At 36.8% G+C, this 21,999-nt stretch overlaps 1 protein-coding gene across 1 annotated transcript in view; it reads right to left on the bottom strand.

The window, feature by feature from the left end:
- The window catches only part of LOC131165966 (vesicle-associated protein 1-3), a 34,367-nt gene extending 26,619 nt beyond the window's left edge, over window positions 1-7,748 (bottom strand). Inside the window, exon 1 of the mRNA XM_058124157.1 lies at window positions 7,226-7,748. Within this exon, the coding sequence (XP_057980140.1) occupies window positions 7,226-7,277 (52 nt within the window). The 5' untranslated portion in view covers window positions 7,278-7,748. The remainder of the gene's footprint in view (window positions 1-7,225) is intronic.
- Between the last annotated feature and the right edge of the window lie 14,251 nt (window positions 7,749-21,999).

Here is a 21,999-nt window from a genome sequence, read left to right as displayed (position 1 = left end):
TTGCTAGCAATCCTGTGTTTCATGAAGGACAAAGTAGATTGAAATTGACAGTCATTTTGTAAGTGATGCTATGTTGAAGAAGGTCGCAAGGATTTCCTCTATGAGATTTGTGGATCAGGTGATATTTTCATGAAACCTTTATTTAATGCCACCTTGTCTAATGGTTGTAACTACAACCTGGGCTTAAGTGAAATTTATACACCTCCAACTCAAGAAGTATGGAAAGAGAATATGTTATTATAGCAATTAGGATATGTGAGTAGGGGTATTTTTTTGTCCCTGAGTCTTTATTATTAATATATAAGCAGGCAGACCTAGGCTCCATGAAATTGGTGCCCAATCTTTCCTGTTTTTCTTTCCTTTTCATTCCTTTTCTTCTCTCCTTCATCTCTAATTTTACAATAGCAAAAATATAGCTGCTGCAAATTGATTGCTTTAAAGCCTAGAAAATGTGAAGCTTTCTTATCCACAAGAGTGAATCCTAGACCTATTAGTGTGAGGATAGTAGTATATGCCTAGTTACCATGAATCCCTCTAATTTCTAGCCCTAACTTCACCTATTTTCCAATTTCTAGACAACCTTAACCCTCAAGCTTCCCCATTTTCCCCAACCCCCACCCCAATTGTCCTACATCACAAACTCAATGCAAACATCAAACAAAAACAATGCGATGCAGGAGCAGCATCAAGGATCTACAGCCATGGGAGAGATTAGAAGAAAGAGAGGAAGGGGAAGAAAGGAGAGAGGAGATACAAGGGGGAACTCACGTTCATTTCTCATATTCAAATTCATCAATAACTGCCTACAACATGGCTTTCACATTATTTATAAGTAAGCTTCTTTACATGAAATTACATATAAACCCCTAAAAATACATTACATTACAAACAGGCCCCTAGAATACAATAATATTACAAACCCCCAAATACACATAATACTATCTTAATTAAACTAAACACATAATAAACTACTAATTAAATCCAACAATCCTCAATCCAATTCTTCTTAAGTATTATCCAACAAGAATAATCTTCCCAAGGTCTTGCTTCATGTCCTACATCAACTCTCCCCCTAGTCAAAAAATATTTGACCTCAAATTTCAAAATGTTGGAGGATTAGAAGCAAGAAGTAAACTTGGACTCTTTGAAAGCCAATGTTTGAGTGAAACAAGAACCACATTCCATTGGCAGCATTATAGACTTCAACTGCAAGGAAGCATCAATGAACACATCAAGAATGACAAACTCAACAATTGGTATGTCTAAAAGACTTTGGACATCTTCAAACACATCCATTTCCTTCCTTATAGTGTCTTCAAGTTGAGTAATTGTGCCTGATTCCTCGTCTTGGTTGATTGGTAGAGTGGGCTCCAAAATGATCTTCTTACAATTATAGTGGAAGAAGTATGTGTTGTCATGTCCTTGAGTCACACCCAAATCATCCAACCAAGAAGAACCAAGGAGTACATGGCAAAACTTCATAGATATGATATTACACCAAACATAATCAAAATAAGCACTCATTTGGATGGGAGCCAAACACCTTTCATAAACATGTAAGGCAGTGTTATCAATCCAAGACATCTCATAAGGCTCTAAGTGAGGTTCTGGATGAATTTGCATACGAGTGACTCCATTTGTAGAAACCATATTCTTATTTCTTAGGCCTTGCCCATCAACGATGATTTTGTAAACATTTTCTCCGCACTTGAGAGAGGAAAGGAAAAGCTTGAAATTGTGCCTAGATATGATATATGGCATTCCTTTGTCCAGCAATTTGTCACCATATTGCTGGATTTGTACCACTGCAACTATGTATCACCAAAAAGTCCTTAACACAATTTGGCCACAATTCTCATTCTATTCATGTAAGACACAAGTTCACTCTCAATTTTAAACAACTATTTTTAAGTCACCTTAAATCTTGAGTACCATGTAGAAATGAAACAACCTCACTTACAAAAGTCACAAAATTGCAGCTATAAAACCTGATTTTTTATAATGGCAGTGACAATTTCTTACTTTTTGTAGCAAATTATTGCGCTTGCTCGCAAAATATTGTGTCCACAATCAAAATATCTTGTAGCAAGTCAAAATATCAGGAATAAAACCCAAAATATCGTGGCAGGGACACTTTCTCACAAGACAGGAAATTGCAAGACGCTGGGAGACTTCCTCACATGCGTCGCTGGTGCATGGGCACATGCACCTCCAGCGAGGGTCCTCTGGTGATGATTTGTGAGGCAAAGATAGATAAGGGCGGTCATGAGTCTAGTTGTGGGGGCAGTGTGTCAAGAAAACTCCAACAATGCTAGATTTTAAAGGGAACAGCAGCTGGGTAACCTAGTGGTGGCATGTGGGACCACACACGTGGTAGGATGTTGATGAAATTGTAGAGGAAGCGGCATTGGAGTGTCCTGTCTTTGATGGTGCGGGTGGTGTTTCAGGATGGTCGCAGGGAAGTGGTGTTCAAAGATTTGGGGACACGACCAGATTTTGGAAATTGTTAAGAACTACTTTGTTTTTTTACTGAAATTTCAAAACAGAGAACCAAGAATTAGAATCGGAGAGATATAGGAGTGAGCGAGAAGCATAGAATGAAGAGAAGATAAGAAAGAAGATAGAAGAAGGGAGAAGAATGAAGGAGGAGGAAGGAAGAACATCAGGAAACAGGAAAAGAGAGAGGATTGAGGGAAGTAGATTATGGGGAGAGACATAGAAGAGGAGGAGAATACAGAAGTACAGAGAGATAGAAACAGGAAGGCAGAATTACAGAGCAGAAATTAGAAGGCAGCATAATGTTAGAGAAGGACCAGTGAAGAACAGAAGGAGAAGAAAGAAGAAGAGAGGAGGAAGATGAAAATAAGAAGAGAAGAAGGTAAGGTTGGGGGAATTGAAACGGAAAGATAAGATTGTGGTGGGGCTCTGATACCAAATGATGCAGGGGCAGCATCAAGGATCTGCAGCCATGGGAGAGATCAAAAGAATGGAAGAGGAAGGAAGGGGAAAGGAGGAGAGAGGAGATACAAGAGGGAACTCACATTCACTTCTCAAATTCAAATTCAAAAAAAAAATGCCTACAACATGGCTTTCACAAACTATTTATAAGAAAGCCTGTTCACATGAAAGTACATATAAACCGCTAAAACTACATTACAGTACAAACATACCCTTAGAATACACACAAATACTACAAACAAACCCCAAATACACATAATACTATCTTAATTAAACTAAACACATAATAAACTACTTATTTAACCCAACAATCCTCAACCTAATTCTTCTCAAGTATTCTCCAACAAGGATCTTCCCAAGGTCTTACTTCTTGTCTTACATCACAATGGTTGTGGAATTAGGGAAAAGAATTAAAAATAAAATAAAATAAAATAATTTAGGCTTGCCATAAATGAATGATACATTATGTAGGCAGTCCTTTATTGCTTTTATCTTAATTATATAAATTAATCTCAATTTTTTCAAAATTAAATAATAATTGCTTTCTAACTACCTAAATTTGATGATCAATGCAAAGGGCATGTGCAAGCGCTCCTAATCAAAGATTTGCCATGCTAATTTAGTTATTGTAAGCCACACTTATTAATTATAATTATATTTTGTCCAATAGGAAATTAAGAATCTGTGCAATACTATAGGGATCACAATGCGCAAAAGGATTTAAACATATGATATGTGGCATGATCCTTTTAATCTTGGAATTCGAGAGGATAGAGAGATTTGGATTGGGGCTTGAATCAGGATCCATTATGGGAGGTCTAACCCCTTTACTTTTCTCAGCAAGCTCAAGTGCCCATTATGTGTCATCTACGACACAAGTCCCTTTCCTGCTCTTCTCCAAGTTAATCATAGGTTACTACGTCAAGTGCTAGTAAAACACTTTCTCCTATTGGTCAAATGCCTACAAGGCCTTGTTCATCGAAAGACGGTCTCAGACTCAAGTCTCAACACTATAAACAATGCTCTCCTTACCTCGATGAGGGAACTTTTGCCATGACTTTCAATTGAGATTTTTTAATGTAGACCTACTCTCTAGAAACCTTACACCCTTAAACCATCCCAATGTCACCCACACTTCACTTTCAAGGAAATTCCCTTAGATCACCCTTGTAACAAGAGCATCATACCTTCATCCTTAGATCACTCATCATCATCCTTCCACCACTGAACACTTGAGCTCCTAATGATGCTTGGTTCTCCTATTGGGAAGAATTGATTGCATAAAGTAATGTCCCAAAGGATGAAAACAAACAATATCCCTAACACAAAATTCCCACGCTCAAGATATTTCTTCCAACCTAATTGCTAGTGCAGACTTTCCAACCCTCCTAAGAAAGAAAGTTCAATATCCTCTACAAGAATAGGCTACTTGACTAAATTGTGGTCACAATCCATCAAATTCTCCCCATGTTCACTGCCATTTCACAACCCCAAGACACTACCCAAACTCCTTCATCCAACTGAACACCAAATGGGAACAATGATATTACACACACTAGTTTCAAAAAGAATGGTGATTACACCCACCCACCCTCCCAAATGCAAGGGTTTCCCTCCAATTCAAACCCACTTTAACAACCCAAACAACCGCTTCTATGGAAAGCACCCCAGCTATATCCTATGCACCCACATCATAGTCACTTAACTAAATTGTGGTCAGCATCCATCAAATTCTCCCCACGTTCACTGCCATTACACAAGCCTAAGACACTACCCAAACTCCTTCATCCAACCTTGCTCCAAATGGAAATCATGATACTTCACACACTAGTTTCAAAGAAAAGGAAATTACACTCCCCCAATGCAAGGGGTTCCCTCTAATTCAAACCCACTTTAACAACCCAACCAACCGCTCCCAAGGAAAGCACCCCAGCTACATCCTATGCACCTACATCTACTACAAATCCAACCAAAGGGATCAATTCCACATGCCCCACCAAACCTCTACCCCACACCCTAACTTCAACTCCAACAACTACCAACTTCAACTCCTATATCACCAAAATCCCTTACCAAAAGCAAGAGAGGACTCCCTTCATTTTGACAAGCTCCAAACTTCCTTATTTGATTTGTGTTTCTACAAATCTTTATCCAAAGGATTACACTGGGCGTCATTCCAAACCAAGGAATTCATGGAACCTATCATAAAATTCCACAAATCTTTGAGTGCATACACTTTGGAACTCAAGGAGTTTTCTAAGTCCATAGCTAAAAAGGTGGCATATTGTTCCTACTCATGGGTTTTCTTTCATTTTCAATTCTTCTCTAACTATCTACTCTGTCTTTACTTTCTTCTTTGTTCTATGCTCAATGCTGTAAAAGGTTCAATTGAGGCTCGTTTTGAGGCAAACCTAAAACACCTTGAGGCCCAATCTAAAATACCAAATTCCAAAATGGCTAAGACAATACACTCAATCTTATGTCTTTTGCACCATTTCAGTTGAGAGCTTACTCATTTTATGTGATTCTCAAGTTAGATCTAGTTAGAAAATTTTAACTCCATGTATATATAGAAGGAATGTTATAATATGAGTAAATTTTTAAAACTCTTGAACCTCAACCTTTCCAAAATAATTGAGATTTGTATCTTAGATCTTGAAAATAATTTGAACTTAATCAAGTTATAGTTGTCTCTTGTCATAATTTATTTGATGAATTCATGTTGGCAATTCTTGAATGGCCAACAAGTAATTTGCAAATTACATTTGATTTTTTTTTGTTTACATCATTGTTGTAATTTTTGTAATTTTGTCTTGATTTTCAAATATTTGTAATATATTTACATATTTTTATCTAAAAATAAAATTCTCAAATAATCTTATGCCCCAATGCCTTAAGGCTTATGCCTCGCTCTTTAAGAGTTAGAACACCTCGCCTTATGCCTTCACCTTTTAAAACATTACTTTTGCCTACAACATCTTTTTTCCTTCTACCTTCTTATTTCTTCTTCTCTCCTCTCTATTTTTCTCTCCCTTAATTCTCCCTAAACTCTCTCTATTTCTATTTACGGTTTTAGTCCAACATTAGCAAGTCAACTGTTGCAGCCTCCACGCCACTATCATCACTCCCATCTGTTGGTACGCAGAGGGGTTATGAGCTAGCAAGACACTCATCTCCCATTGGTCAAGACCTTCTCCTATTTAAGGATGGCTTCACCCTAAACATTATAATTATAAATATCCCTTCCTCACTTGAATAAGAGAGCTTTTGCAATCTCCTTCCCTTGGACTCTCTCTCACTCTAACAAACCTTCTCTCTAGAATCCTTGCACCTTTATTTAACATCACCCTTCCACTTGAACTTCTAAAGATATCCCTTACATCAGCTATGGAGCGAGGATGCTGTACCTTCACCCTTACATCACCCATCATCCTTCCAACTGTCACTTGACATTGGGCTCCTAAGGATTGCACAATTATCCTCTCATCTCTCTCTACTTCCTCCATATTACTTGTATGCAACACCACCTCGTCCCAAATTCAAGAAACCTTATCCACAAACTAGTTTCAGCAAAATGTGAAATTTGCTGTCGTATCCAAGCTTGATGTGAAAGTATAGGAAAAGAAATGAAGTTTTGAAGTCTAAATTCCACAGTACTTGAGACCGTAAAACAAAAACCACAACTGAATTACACCTGATACTGTGCTTAGATTAATTGGCTTGTAAGTTATTTTAAAATTGAATAACATAAGTGATCCCAAATAATGCTTTGTTTTACTTTCTTTCCCGTCTGTTTTCTGACCATCAAACAGATTAGAATAATAATCATTATAGAAATTGTCAATGTGTGAGTCCGTGAACGCGCAGGAGTAAGGAAATAAATTGAAGCTTAAAAGTTTCAGAATTTACAATCAGAGAAACAAGAGACATCCACTAAGCTGACACGGACACACAACTATGTGGCCAAACCTTCCATTAAAAATTCAAAACAGCACATCACCCAAAAAAAAAATCAAAATTTTACTTTCATTTCTTCTCTATTTCTCCCATTCCATTCCTCAGCAACCAAACGGAAAATTAAGGTAACCTAGTAATAAATCTTCAATTTTCAATTCTTTACAGAAAAATCAAAGAAACAAAGAAAAATTCACTCATGACTCACCCACGCCCGATTTTCTCAGAACCAAAACGAAAAGAACGTTAAATTTAAACTTCGTTTCCTTTTCCTCCATTTTCTGGAAGCCCAAACAGAAAATTAAGAACTTACAGGGGAACTTGAGTTCTGTAGGTTGAATGTTGAGAAGATCTCCCGTACTCATGACTTCCAATGAACAGACTTTACACTGAATGAGAGGACTCGAACAATTGTGCAATTTGAAGGCAAACCGAAGTTAATCGGGAATCGAAATTAGGGTTCGCAGGAAACAATTCGAGGGAGATGGGAAGTGGAAGAAACTATGGCAGAAATGGCCCGAAAATAAGTTCTCGTTTTTTGTTCTTCGTTTTTTTTTTTTTTTTTTTTCTAAATTTCTACTTCCGTTTGAAAGGGAACGCCGATCCACCGGTGAGAACTGTGAACATTTCTACACCCAAAAAAAATGAAAAATAAAAAAAAATAATTAAAAAAAAAAAAGAAGTATCAGTGTGACTGAAATGCCCTTTACGATTTAGGAAAGAGAGGTGGCGCGAAGGGCGCGATCGATAAGGGTAAAATAGGAAGAATGGAAAGAGCCTGGAGTGGGGAGAGCGCAGCGGAAGTGGGCGCTGCCGTGTGCAGTCAATGCGCCCACTCTGAGACAAAGCAGAGATTTTACAAATGTATGCACGGACAGATTAACTTTTATTAATTTATTTATTTATTAAGAAGAAGGACTTTATTACTATATCATCACTCGAAACTTAAAAGTGAAAATAATTTTTCAGATTCTAGCATCCATTCGCCTCCCACATGAAACGACAATTGAATCTTTTTTTTTTTATCCGGGTCACTATTTGAACGTGTAGACAACTTGAGCAGCCTGAAGGTTTTGAAAAATATTTTTCGATTTTTAATTTTAATTTTTAAAAAAAAATTATAGAGATTTTAGCTTATTTTTAAAATTTTGAATTAAAAAAGTAGAAAAGAAAGAGTTTGGTTTAATATATAAAATAATTTTTTTTATATTTTAAAATAATCACAAAAAAAGATATTTTTTTCCATTTTTCAAATCTTATTTAAGATAATATTTAAAATCATGAATTTTGAGGCTTAAATTTGAATTTTTGTAGATTTATAAAAAAAAAATTACATAATTTACGCAAATTAAAGTTTAAAATTCGAATCCATGCTCTCATATGTAAAGTAAGAATATGAAATTTATTAACCCCAAGGTGTGATTCAAGTGGTAGTGCGAGCTGCAGGAGTCTCTCACGAGGTCAGGTGTTCAAACCTTCCCGAACTCGTTTCCGCCCCTGAACTCCTGAATTTAACCTCCCTTTAGAGTTGTGGGGTCAACTTCAAAGGGCGCAGGATTAGTCATGTGGATCATAAAACGGACGCGGATACACAGTGCGTAATCCAAAATATATATATATATATATATATATATATATGAAATTTATAAAATAATGAAAAATATATTTTTAACTTTTTATATATATTTAAGAAATTTAAAAATAAATTAGAATTTTTTTAAAATTATTTGAAAACAAACAAATAGGGTCAAAATTATTTATTTTTATTCATTTTTCATACAAATATTGTAAAAAAAAAAAATTTGCTAACTTTTTTATTGTAGTAACCCAAAATATGGTTATATAATATTAGTGGAGTGGTTTCAAAAAATAATATAAAAAAATAAAATTAAAATTAAATTAATTAATTAATTAATATAATATATTAATATAATATTATATTATATTATGATATTTTATATATATATAACTAAAGCTTCAAGCTTCAGGAAGCATCATTTCAGATTTCTCACAGAGAACCCCTTCGTCTCTCCTCCGTTTCTCTCTCCCACTTCTTTCAATTTCTCGGTTGATTTTAGTCCGATCGAAAATAAGAAAATATCGCTGGGCTCCATTCTCCGCCACCGACATTTCTTTCGGAGCGGATTTGTCATTAGAGCAGCATAGGCATATCTCCTAAGGTAAGCTAAATTCTCACTTTTACCTCAATTTCTCGTAAATCTTAAACCCAATTAACGATCGGACACCACCACGAGAATCTAGGGATGATTCTCTACAAGTCTAACGGAGTGAATTTCTCATGAGGTGGTCGTAAGCATAACCCCAAAATTAGGTTAAGGGGATTATTAAGGGGCTAATTATTATTCAATTATTTGTAGATTTGGAAATGTTGAATATTGACATTCTGAAGTTGAATTAGGGTTATCGAATTCAGGATTCGGATAAGCGCCGCAGGTGTAATTTCGGGATCCTGTGGGCATAGTTCAGAAAACCGAAGTAAGTTGATTATTTTGGAGTTTAACAATTTATTTGGGTTATTGGGAACCTAGGAAATGTTTTATGGAATTTTGTTGAATGTTCTGGGGAAATGAAAATTGTAGGTTTTTGTGCTGGAAATGTCACGGACTTAGGATTGAACTATGTAGGCATCTCAGTAAGACAAGTAAGGGGAATAAATTATAATAGAATTTTCGTGAAATACTGGTTGATTTAGTTGTTAAATGGATTATTATAATTTTTGAACTTCTTATTATTATTATTATTATTATTATTATTATTATTATTATTATTATATGATTGATAAATAAGATACTGTGTGACATATAATTTTGGAAAAATGGTGAAATGAATATTGTGGCATGTGACTTGAAATGTGGGAAAATTGAGAAAATTGATATGATAATTAATATCCTTGGAAAATGGTTGAAATTGAAAATGTTAACGTGATTTTCTGAAAAATAATGGAAAGGGGATAAATGGATGTGAAAGGGATTTCATGGAATATTGATATATGTCTGCTCGAATTGACGAAATATGTGAAATGGAATATATTTTCGTATGTATGTATATATTGTTATGAAATAAAACAGGATGTGAAATGCAGGGAATACTGAAATGTGGAAATTGACATATGAATACTGATTTGTGAATAATGAATGTGAATATTGGAAATGTAAACATTGCAATGTAACAACTGAAATGTATATATATGGAAGTGGAAAATGATAATATAAGAAAGTTAAATGGTGAAAAGGAAAAACCCTGATAGATGGACATGTAAACCCCAGTGATGGGTTATGATATCGAGCATGGTACCGATGTTAGCGGATGAAAAGTGCAACCACACGAACTCGCGGAGCGTGTGGCGTGGCAGTGCGAATGGGCCAGAGTAGGGTCGTATGTTGCCCCCTGGATTCCGGACCAGGGTATGAGGCAGGTCATTCGTTACTACAGACATGTTTATGGTATTATTTGATCTAACCGGGTCGGCCAACCGCTATTAGATTCAGCCTTCGGGCCGCACAACTCTGATCATGGGGGAAAGCATAGCGTGGAGAAAAATCCTCAGGACAGCCATGAGTTACAGACACGACATGGTACAAGGTAATGAGGATACCACGGGCTGGATAGTGAAAGGAAAGTGGCCATGAGTTACCGACACTGTAACGACCCAAAAAATAAATAAATAAATAAATAAAATAAAAAAATTATTAATTAAAAAAAAAATTATTATTATTATTAAGAAAATTAATTAAATTAATAAATTTAAGGATTTTGGATATATATATATATATAAAAGTATATATGTAAGTATATATATATAAAAGTATATATAAGTAAGTATATATAAGTATATATATATATATATATATATATATATATATATTAAAGAATGGATAAAGGAGAAAGAAAGGATAAAGGAAGAAAAAAAAAAAAGAGAAAAAAAAATAAAAAAAAAACGAAAAATTAGTGTGTAAGTTTTCTCGCTGGAACAAAACAGAAGGAAAGAGGAGAAAAAAAAATTCACGCGCAGATAAGAAAGGAAAGAAAGAAAGAGAAAGAAAAAAATTAAATATATTCTCTCACTCTCCACTCCTCTTTCTTCTACGATTTTACGGCCGATTCTCGCCCAATTGGAAATCCGAAGATATCACCGAACTCCATTCTTCGCCACCGACATATCTACCGAAGTGGATTTGTCGTAGGAGTAACGTGGGAATATCTCGTGGGGTAAGCCAAATTCTTATTCTTATCTCAATTTTTCCTAAATTTTAAGCCAAATGGGCGATCGGACACCACCACGAGAATCTAGGGATGATTCTCTACAAGTCTAGCGGAGTGAAATTCTCGTGGGGTTATTGTAGAAATAGTCCAAAATTAGGATAAATGTGTTATTTAGAAATTAATTATCATTTAATTATTATAAATTAGGAAATGTTAAAATAATATTTTATTGGGGTTGATTTGATTGAATCAGGGTTCGGGTGAGCGTCGCGGGTATAAGTTTGGGAGCCCTGCAAGCGTAATTCAGGGAATCAGGTAAGGGGGAATAAAATTATATCAGTATTTTATTAAAGTGAACCAATTATTTACAAGCATACGAAATTTATTATTTATTTATATGATTTTCAGAATAGTTTGATTACTAGAAAAAAAAATGATTATTTGGTTTACGGTTATATTTGGGATAATTGTTTATGATATTAAATTCGTGTGACATGGGAGTAATTTTCCTAATAAATTGGATATGAATTACTGTGGTATTTGGGTTTGCATGTGGGGGTGTTTGAAATGATTATGGTAAGATGAATGAGTTGTTATGTTTGATTCCTGTGTGGAAATGATTTAATGCGTTTGTGTGAACTAACTGTGTGGTTATTCGTATGCATCTCAATATAACGTTGGCATGAGGAGGTTGTTATATTGCCTATATATAAATGATGATGTGACGTTGGCAGGTCGAGGAGCTCGTCATATCGTTATTTATATGGGGTAGGATATTGGCAGGTCGAGGAGCTTGTTCTACTGATGTATGACGGGTAGGTCATGGGGATTGGATACTGGTGAATAATGGCGCCCGTGTGGGCCACGTTATATACCCTGTGTGGGTAGTGGTGCCTGTGTGGGCCACGTTATATCCTGTGTGGATAATGGCGCCTGTGTGGGCCATGTTATGTACCCTGTGCGGTTAGTGGTACCTGTGCGGGCCATGTGTAGATAAGAAGTACGTAGGTGCCTGTGTGGGCCACGTACTGACATGTACGCAGTTGCTCTGTGTGGGCCACGTACTGAGGACATTGGAAGATGAAGTATGAGATGCATGATTTCTGTGTGGATGTGTTGTGTGCATGTGAATTTAATTATAGCATAAAAATAATGGTATAGCATATTGTGAATGCATGTGTGTGCATGCGGCGAGGTAAACATACCACCGGGAGCTTGCTGAGAAAGGCGAGTGCTCTGTTAGGTAGTTTCTTGGTATCAGTGCAAAGGGATGCTACTTGTATGGGCGGGTAGACATCCCGATCCTCGGAAACCTTCGCCTTTAAAATAATAATTATCTGTGGACTAACGGCAAGATAATACTTCACCTAAGGGCTTACTGAGTAAGGTGAGTGCTCTGGTAAGTAGTTTTTAGTACTAGAGCAGAGGGAAGCTACTTGTATGGGCGGGTAATCTTCCCTATCCTTGGGGACTTTCGCTTGCATAAAAATTATATACTTGTGCATATTGAATGTGTGTGTGATATTGGATGTCGGGAATGTTATTAATGGTACATTTTCTCAGTTGTTATTGATGTTATATAAGAAGCAGTTTATTTTGAGTTATAAATATTAAAACTCATTTGTCACACACTGTTATAATTTATTCCACCCTTACTGAGAAGTGTCTCACCCTAGTGGATTAACAATTTTTCAGGTTCTTCTGGAGACCGGGTTTGAAGGCCTAGGCTGGGACTGTTTGTGATAGTTTCTTTTTGGGGTATTGTGAGATACTAATATATGTATAGATATATTTGTACGGAATTACGTTTTAAATGCTGGTTGTGGATACAGTTATTTGGATGTTATAGTGTTGATTTTTGGTTGTTATATAGAACTCTGGTATTTATTTGAGGTTATTTAGTCATGTGCCGCTGATTGTATGTTAATTATGGTATCAGATACAGGTGATTGAAACACCTGGCACTCGGGCCCCACTTGGCGGGTCGGGGCGTCACAGACACGGCATGGTACAAGGTACTGAGGATACTCGCGGGCTTGTTAAAAGAAACATGGAAAATAAAGGGAAAAAGGAAATAATAATAATAATAATAATAATAATAATAATAATAATAAAGAATAGGGAAATGAGAAATGAATGAATTTGAAAATGTGGATAAAGCTTATAAAAGCGATGTTATATATCTATGTGATTATATGAATATACCATTATTTTCTCAGATGATCAACAGCTTAAAAGAGCTTTCATTTATTATTACAACTACACCCATATTGCCACACACTGTTAATAATTTATTCCGTCTTACTAAGATGTGTCTCACCCAAGTATTAAACTTTTCGGGAGACTAAGATCAAGCTGGTGATAGAGCTCCCAGATAAAGTGGAGCAGAGACCCTAATATACAGGGTGAGTGTGTTAGATGGGGTTGGATAACTTTTTAAGGTTTTTATGTTTGGGAATGTACTTTAGATATGTGTATGGATTTGGGTGGAATATACTATGGTATGTGTATTTGTTGTGCCTTGTTTATATATGATAACTTCTGTTGCTAGGTGATTTATTTGTGTTATGACTTGGTATACCCAGTACCCAATGTGGGTTGGGTTGTATGCATGGTATCAGGATTGATGATGTGGCCGATTTATGTGGATAAATAATTAATAAAAAAAACTTATGGAAATCGAGGCGTCACAGTTTGGTGTCAGAGCCTAGGTTGGCTAGGTTCTGCAAACTTTAGTAAATAGCGGAATACAATACCAGAATATAGGAATGGATTTTTAGGAAATAAGGCATGGATAGAATGAGAAATAAGCATGAGATTGTTAGAGGATGAGGTTGAGAATTTAGGATTCTATCTTGCAACCTGGAAGTAGGAGTTTCGTGGTTGTTTCTGTGTTTTTCCTGGGGTGACGATTTCAGGAAAGTCATGGACACTATCACTGGTTCTTGTTTCTGAGTGGTAGGATTGAATCTTAAATGAGATTTAAGGCTGATGAGATAGATGATTTTAGAAGGATGACATATGATTTATAGATTGATGTATATATAGATTGTGAGAATGGTGATAGAATTTTGAGATTGGTTGTTTTCTTTTCAGGATAGACCCTGGGGGTAGTGACAAATACTGGGGGTGATGGAGCAAGACCTTCTAGTATGGGAGGCAGAGATTCTGATATAGTATTGTGCAACGTCACCCAGCAGGTGATGGCTGAGATGGCTCGAAGCTTTGGGGAGCGTATGTAACGACCTGCTTAATTTACTGCATAATCAACCATATTAATTATCATTAATTTAAACCATAATAAAGTCAACCCGAACCCGTGGGTAACGGGGACACACCTGTCATACACAGTGGAAACCTAAGCAACAGTAAATATAAATTTCAACCACTCAACCATATAACACAATATAACAAAGTACCTACATTCCACCATATACTATTTAAATATACAGTCCTCAAAATCACCAAAAGATGAGCTAGAATCTAATACCAAAAACCAGCTGATCCTAACTCAAAACTTACCCTCCTAGCGGGGTAGTAAAAATTGTCTCAACGACAAGCTCGGTCCGCTGGTCTTTCTAGGTTCCCTAAAATAATTTAAGTTGGGATGAGACACCTCTTAGTAAGGGAAATAAACTAAACACAACTATGTGACAACATGAATATTTATGCTATATAATAAACATACAGGACGTGTCACATGCTTGGAAAACTGATAATGTCATAACTGAATAAACATATCATTTCATAAATACACTAATTCATACTACATTTCACTGTTCATAAAATCATCTGATATAACTAGTAATTCTAAAATTTACCCAGAATGAATAGTTAGCTGATGTAATGTATTATCCCCCATAACGGGTTGTGCAGCCTGAAGGAGGGACCCAATAATGGTTGGTCGACCATTGCTGAGTCAAAAATTTTTGTAAGTACGATGGGCTCGCCACACCCTGGTCCATACTGTCAAGTGGACGTCTATAACTCTCTACACTGAAAGCCACATCGACTATCCATCTCTCACCCCCCCCCCTCTACTAGTAAAGGAAGTTAGCACAAGTTTGAACAAAACTGAACTGAATAGCTACAGTATCGTGCTCCTGAAACTGATCTGAACTATCATCCGGGTTCTGATAACATATAATACATGATAATATATTGTTTAACGTAAATAGACTGATAGTATTTTTTGATTTCTGTAATAACATAAATAATTATGGCCTTGCGCCGAATACATTCATAACTATGACCTTCCGCCGAAAACATGCATAATCCACGACCTTGCGTTGGCTATCAATCATGGTCTTGCGCCGAATATATCATACATACTAATCTGAGTAAATGTATTATTTATCATGCATTCTAAAATCATAATGTACTGCATTATCCTGTTATTTCTGAAAATCATTGAAACATGTTTTATATGTAAAATTGACTTAACATAATACAATATGCGTAAAATAATATTCATGTCACACATTACTGAATAAAATCATATACTCTATTCTAAAATCATATTTCTTGACATTTCATGCTAAAAATATACATTCCTATGTAACCACAGTATTTTCCCAAATATACATTTTCTCAATAATACTCACATATAATACATGCTTTCTGAACATAAATCTGCTAATAAATAATAATAATTTTCATAAAAAATTACTGCTTTAGTTTATTCTCTTACCTGTCTACTGAAAAGCCCCTACAGTGTCTAGTCCTACACCCGCAAGGTTCCCCATTCAATACCCTAAAAACAATATCTCCCTGAACAAAACTTTAGTATTTCTTCGAGTATTACATTTCTTACAACTATAGGAAAGCCAAATATTGAATAAAAAGTCTTACTTTGAATTTGGGATGAAATCCAAGTTAACCCCACCAACGATCCACTCCAGCAGACTTGAAAAGAACTTTCCCAGCAGTGTCGTGGTGGCCTCGGATCGTCGAACCAGCAAGAATTCGGCCCAAAATCTTAGAGAGAAGGGGGAAGGGGCAAACAGGAGAAAGAGAGGAAGAATTTTTGTGAGATTCTTTAGAAAAATTCGAGTTTAAGCTATTTATACACCTGCACTCGTCGACAAGCCACGTCACTTTGTCGACGAGGCAACAAAGGAAATTCGTCGACGAACGCTTCTCGTCGACGAAATTCAGAGTTACAAAAATAGCCTCTCGGTATCTTCTCGTCGACGAGATGCATGTCCCCGTCGACGATTCCCTCAAGCGTGTTTGTCGACGAGCATGCTGCACTCTTCGACGAGACCCCTGTTACATTTCAAATTCAATTTATTTTCTCTCCTCCTCCTATTATTAAATTATGATGATTATTCGGGTCTCTATATTCTCCCCTCCTTATAAAAATTTCGCCCTCAAAATTTATTATCCATGTGATTCACCATCCTTTAAAGAAAACAGTCTACTTATTTTATTACATACCCTCACTTATGGTGGAGAAATACCGTGGTTACATTCAGAGTTCTAGAGATTACATATATATAAAACAAAACTCTCCCAAAACTAAAATACTGCTTACTAACTAAACTAATACATACACCGACTAACCTGCAAAAGAAACATTACATAATTACTTACACTTTATCTAATTATAACTGAACCTCATGGAACAATTGTGAGTATTTCTACCTTATCTGTTCCTCAAGCTCCCAAGAAGCTTCTTCTATTGCATGATTCTTCCAAAGGACTTTCACTAGAGGAATCTTCTTGTTACGTAATTCCTACTCTTTCCTATCCAGAATCTGTACTGGTACCTCCTCATAAACTAGTGAATCACTAAGTTCTAATTCACCATAACTGATCACGTGAGAAGGGTCTGGGACGTATTTCCTCAACATAGAAATATGGAATACGTTGTGTATCCTGGACAACACAGGTATCAAAGCTAACATGTAGGCAACCCGCCTCACTTTCTCTAAAATATCAAACGGGCCAATAAACCTAGGGCTAAGTTTACCTTTCCTTCCAAATATCATAACCCCTTTTAACGGAGCTATTTTCAAAAACACATAATCACCAATATCAAATTCTAATTTCCTACGGCGATTATCGGCATAACTCTTCTGTTAGCTCTGAGTTGTACTGATTCTATCTCTAATGAGTCGAACTTTGTCATACGCTTGTTGTACTAACTCTGGCCACATAACTCTCTGCTCACCCATCTCATCCCAATATAAAGGAGAACGACATCTCCTACCATAAAGCGCCTCAAACGGTGTCATGTCAATGCTGGCCTGATAACTGGTATTATACGCAAATTCCACCAATGGCATGAATTGAGTCCAACTACTCCAAAAATCTAGCACACATGCTCGAAGCATATCTTCTAATATCTGAATCGTCCTCTCAATCTGTCTGTTTGATTGATGATGGAATGTTGTGCTAAAAGATAACTAAGACCCTAGAGCTTCCTGCAAGCTCCTCCAAAATTGTGACATAAAACGCGGGTCTCGATCTGACACTATAGACACTGGCACATCATGAGAACGAACTATCTCCTGAATATAAATCTCTACCAGTTGGTTAAGGGAGTAGTTGATCTTAATAGGAAGGAAATGGGTGGTCTTAGTCAAACAATCTACAATCACCCAGATTGCATTCTAGCCATGCAATGCTAATGGCAACCCTGAAACAAAATCTATGGACATATGATCCCATTTCCACTCTAGGATATAAAGTGGTTGCAATTGACTCGCCGGTCGCTGGTGCTCAGCTTTTACCTGCTGGCACATCAAACACTGTGCTACATTCTCAGCAATCTCCTTCTTCATACCACTCTACCAATACAACTATCGCAAATCCCTATATATTTTCATGCTGCCAGGATGAATTGTGTACAAAGATCTATGAGTCTCTTATAGGATGATCTTTCTAATATCAGCATCAGTAGGAACACATAATTTAGAACGAAACCGCATAGCTCCGTCATCTGCAATACAGAATTCCTCTCCCTAACCATTCTACACTTTGACCAATACCTCTACTAATTCTGGATCGTCTTTCTAAGCAGCTTTAATCCTTTCCTGTAGAGTAGACTACACCACTAAATTGACAATACATGCACTCTCGACTAATTCTATGCTGAGTCTCTCCAAATCCATTATAATCAGATACTGAATCTCCATAGCTGCCAATGCTGGTCCCACATACTTCTTGCTCAACGCATCAGCTACCACGTTTGCTTTACCTGGGTGATAACTGATAGTACAATCAAAATATTTAATAAGCTCCAACCACCTTCTCTGTCTCATGTTCAGTTTCTTCTGAGTGAAGAAGTACTTTAAACTTTTATGGTCGGAGAAGATTTCACATCGCTTGCCATATAAATAATGCCTCCAAATCTTCAATGCATGTACTACTGCAGCCAATTCAAGATCATGGGTAGGGTAGTTCTTTTCATATTTTTTCAACTGCCTAAAAGTATACGCTACCACCCTGCCATGCTGCATCAATACACAGTCAAGTCCTTTCAAGGACGCATCATTGTAGATAACATATCCCTTACCCCTTGACGGGATAATCAACATTGGTCCCATGACAAGCCTTTGCTTCAATTCCTAAAAGCTCTACTCACAGCTGTCGTCTAATTCAAACCTGATGTTCTTCCTAGTCAGTCATGTTAGAGGCACTGATAACGCTGAGAATGTGATACCCTATGGATGAAAGACTTACAAATATTAGATGTTACTACCCATATCAATAAGGTGCACCTTTCTTTTCGGGAGCTTTCCCATAAGAACTCCATAGTTAAGTGTGCTTGGCTTGGAGCAATCTTGGGATGGGTGACCACGTGAGAAGTTTTCTCAGGAAGTGTGTGAGTGAGGAAAAAACACACTGAAAAGGACACGTGTTGGTTTGTGGGGCCAGTTATTAGTCTGATAAGGCCCGCCCCCCTGTTGTCTGGTCCAGGTAGAGGAGGAGAGACGCAGTGCTCCCTGGCAAACCCAGGTTGGAGCGTTACAAATGGTATCCGAGCCAACACCCAGCCAGAAGTGTGATGAGATTCACATCACCTGGGTTTGGAAATGTGGGTTCACAACGAGGACGTTGCGTTCTATAAGTGGAGAAGAATGTGATACCCCATGGACGAAAGACTTAAAAAGATTAGATGTTACTGCTCATATCAACAAGGTGCGCCTTTCTTTTCGGGAGCTTTCCCATAAGAACTTCATAGTTAAGCGTGTTTGGCTTGGAGCAATCTTGGGATGAGTGACCACCTATGAAGTTTTCTCAAGAAGTGTGTGAGTGAGGACAAAACACACTGAAAAGGACACGTGTTGGTTTGTGGGGCCAGTCATTAGTCCGATAAGGCGCACCCCCTGTTGTCTGGTCCAGGTAGAGGAGGAGAGACGCAGTGCTCCTTGGCAGACCCAAGTTAGGGCGTTACAAAATAATTTTATTCCCCCTTACCTGATTCCCTGAATCACGCCTGCAGGGCTCCAAAATTATACCCGCAACGCTCACCAGAACCCTGATTCAATCATATTAACCCCAATAAAATATTATTTTAACATTTCCTAATTTACAATAATTAAATACCAATTAATTTCTAAATAACCCATTTATCCTAGTTTTGAGGCTATTTCCACAACGACGCCACGAGAAATTCGCTCTGCTAGATTTGTAGAGAATCATCCCTAAATTCTCATGGTGGTGTTTGATCGCCCATTTGGCTTAAAATTTAGGAAAAATTGAGATAAGAATGAGAATTTGGCTTACCTCAGGAGATATGCCCACGTTACTCCTACGAAAAATCCACTTTGGTAAATATGTCAGTGGCGGAGAATGGAGTCTAGTGGTATTTTCAGATTTTCAATTGGGCGAGAATCCGCGGCAAAATCGTAGAGAGAAGAGGAGTGGAGAACGTGAGCTAAGAGAATTTTTTTTTTTCTCTTTCTTTCTTTCCTTGCTGTTCTGCGCGTGAATCTTTTTTTTTTCTTCTTTCTTTCCTCTTCTGCTTCTCCAGAACTTAACCACTAAGTTTCCTTTTTTTTTTTCTTTCCTTTATCCTTACTTTAGCCTTTTATATATACTTATATATATATATATATATATATATATATATCCAAAATCCTCAAATTTCTTAATTTAATTAATTTTCTTAATAATAATTAATTAATTAATTAATAATAATATAAAAAAATTTTGGGTCGTTCATTCTCCCCTCCTTAAAAGAATTTCGTTCTCGAAATTCGTTAATAAATTATAGAACAACGAATCAGTTTAACGTTTAAATCTTAAATTGAAACATCAAACAACTAGCTTATCCCCAAATCAACTTAACCTTCAAGTTCTAATTCTGAGTTCGAGTCTCTTTGCTCAGAAACATCACCGTCAACAGATTTACCGTGGTTTTCTGAAACTGGCCGGATTCAGAAACTCACAGAAGTCCATCAAGGGATTTTTGCCTCTAAGCTATGAAACAAAACTCAAAATCTCGTATCAATATCCTAATCTACCCATTTCTATCCTTATCCTTATTCGTACCTATACTCTGGTATTAATCAATCCTAAAGTCTGCAGAATCTATAACCTAATGCTCTAATAGAAACGCAGTGCTCTCTGGCAGACCTAGGTTGGGACGTTACAAATGGTATCAGAGCCAACAACTAGCTGGAAGTGTGATAAGATTCACATCGCCTGGGTTTGGAAATGTGGGTTCACAATGAGGACGTTGCGTTCTATAAGTGGAGGAGAATGTGATACCCCATGGATGAAAGACTTAAAAATATTAGATGTTACTACTCATATCAACAAGGTGCACATTTCTTTTCGGGAGCTTTGCCATAAGAACTCCATAGTTAAGCGTGCTTGGCTTGGAGCAATCTTGAGATGGGTGACCACCTGGAAAGTTTTCTCAGGAAGTGTGTGAGTGAGGACAAAACACACTGAAAATGACACGTGTTGGTTTGTGGGGCTAGTCATTAGTCTGATAAGGCACGCCCCCCTGTTGTCTAGTCCAGGTAGAGGAGTGCCTCTATCACTTCTTATATGAGTTATCTTATAGCCTTTTTCATTTTGAACTCTACTTCAAAGCTTAGTAAATTGTTCACATGATTCATTTTTATGTGAGAGAAATAACACCCATATAAACCTAGAAAAGTCATCAACAATGACAAAAGCATATGATTTACCACCAAGACTTTGCACAGAATTAGCACTAAAAAAATTCAAGTGAAGCATTTCAAGTGGTCTAGTGGTAGATATACATTTCTTTTTCTTAAAACTTGATTTTGTTTGCTTACCCATTTGACATGCATCACAAATTTTATCTTTTACAAATGATGTTTTAGGCAAGCCTTTTACTAAATCTTTTCTTACTAGTTTTGACAATAAGTCCATGCTAGCATGTCCTAAGCGCCTATGTCACAACCAACTAGTTTCATTTATTGCAGAAAAACAAGTTACTTCTTGTGAAGCTAAGTTATCAAAGGTGGTAGTGTATACATTTTCATGGCAATATGCAGTAAAAAGCACTTTATGATCTGATTTACATTCAACTATGCATTTATCATTTTCAAATGATACCTTATATCCTTTATCACACAATTGACTTATGTTCAATAAGTTATGCTTCAACCCATCAACTAATAGAACATTATCAATAACTAGGAAAGGATCCTTATAGACCTTACCTACGCCGATGATGCGTCCCTTTGCATTGTCTCCAAACGTCACATAGCCTCCATCCTTGGGAATGATTGACGCAAATTTTGCCTTGTCGCCGGTCATGTGCCGTGACCACTCGCTATCCAAGTACCACCTGTCCTTGTAGGAGGACAATCTCAAACACACATCATCATTGTGTGCGATCAAGCACAGATTAGCAACCTCTGAGTCACTGCA

This window comes from Malania oleifera, chromosome 10, assembly GCF_029873635.1.
Source record: "Malania oleifera isolate guangnan ecotype guangnan chromosome 10, ASM2987363v1, whole genome shotgun sequence".
In the NCBI taxonomy this organism is placed as follows: domain Eukaryota; kingdom Viridiplantae; phylum Streptophyta; class Magnoliopsida; order Santalales; family Ximeniaceae; genus Malania; species Malania oleifera.
Note: the sequence above shows the minus strand (reverse complement) of the source record. Positions and strands in the feature narration are given on the sequence as shown.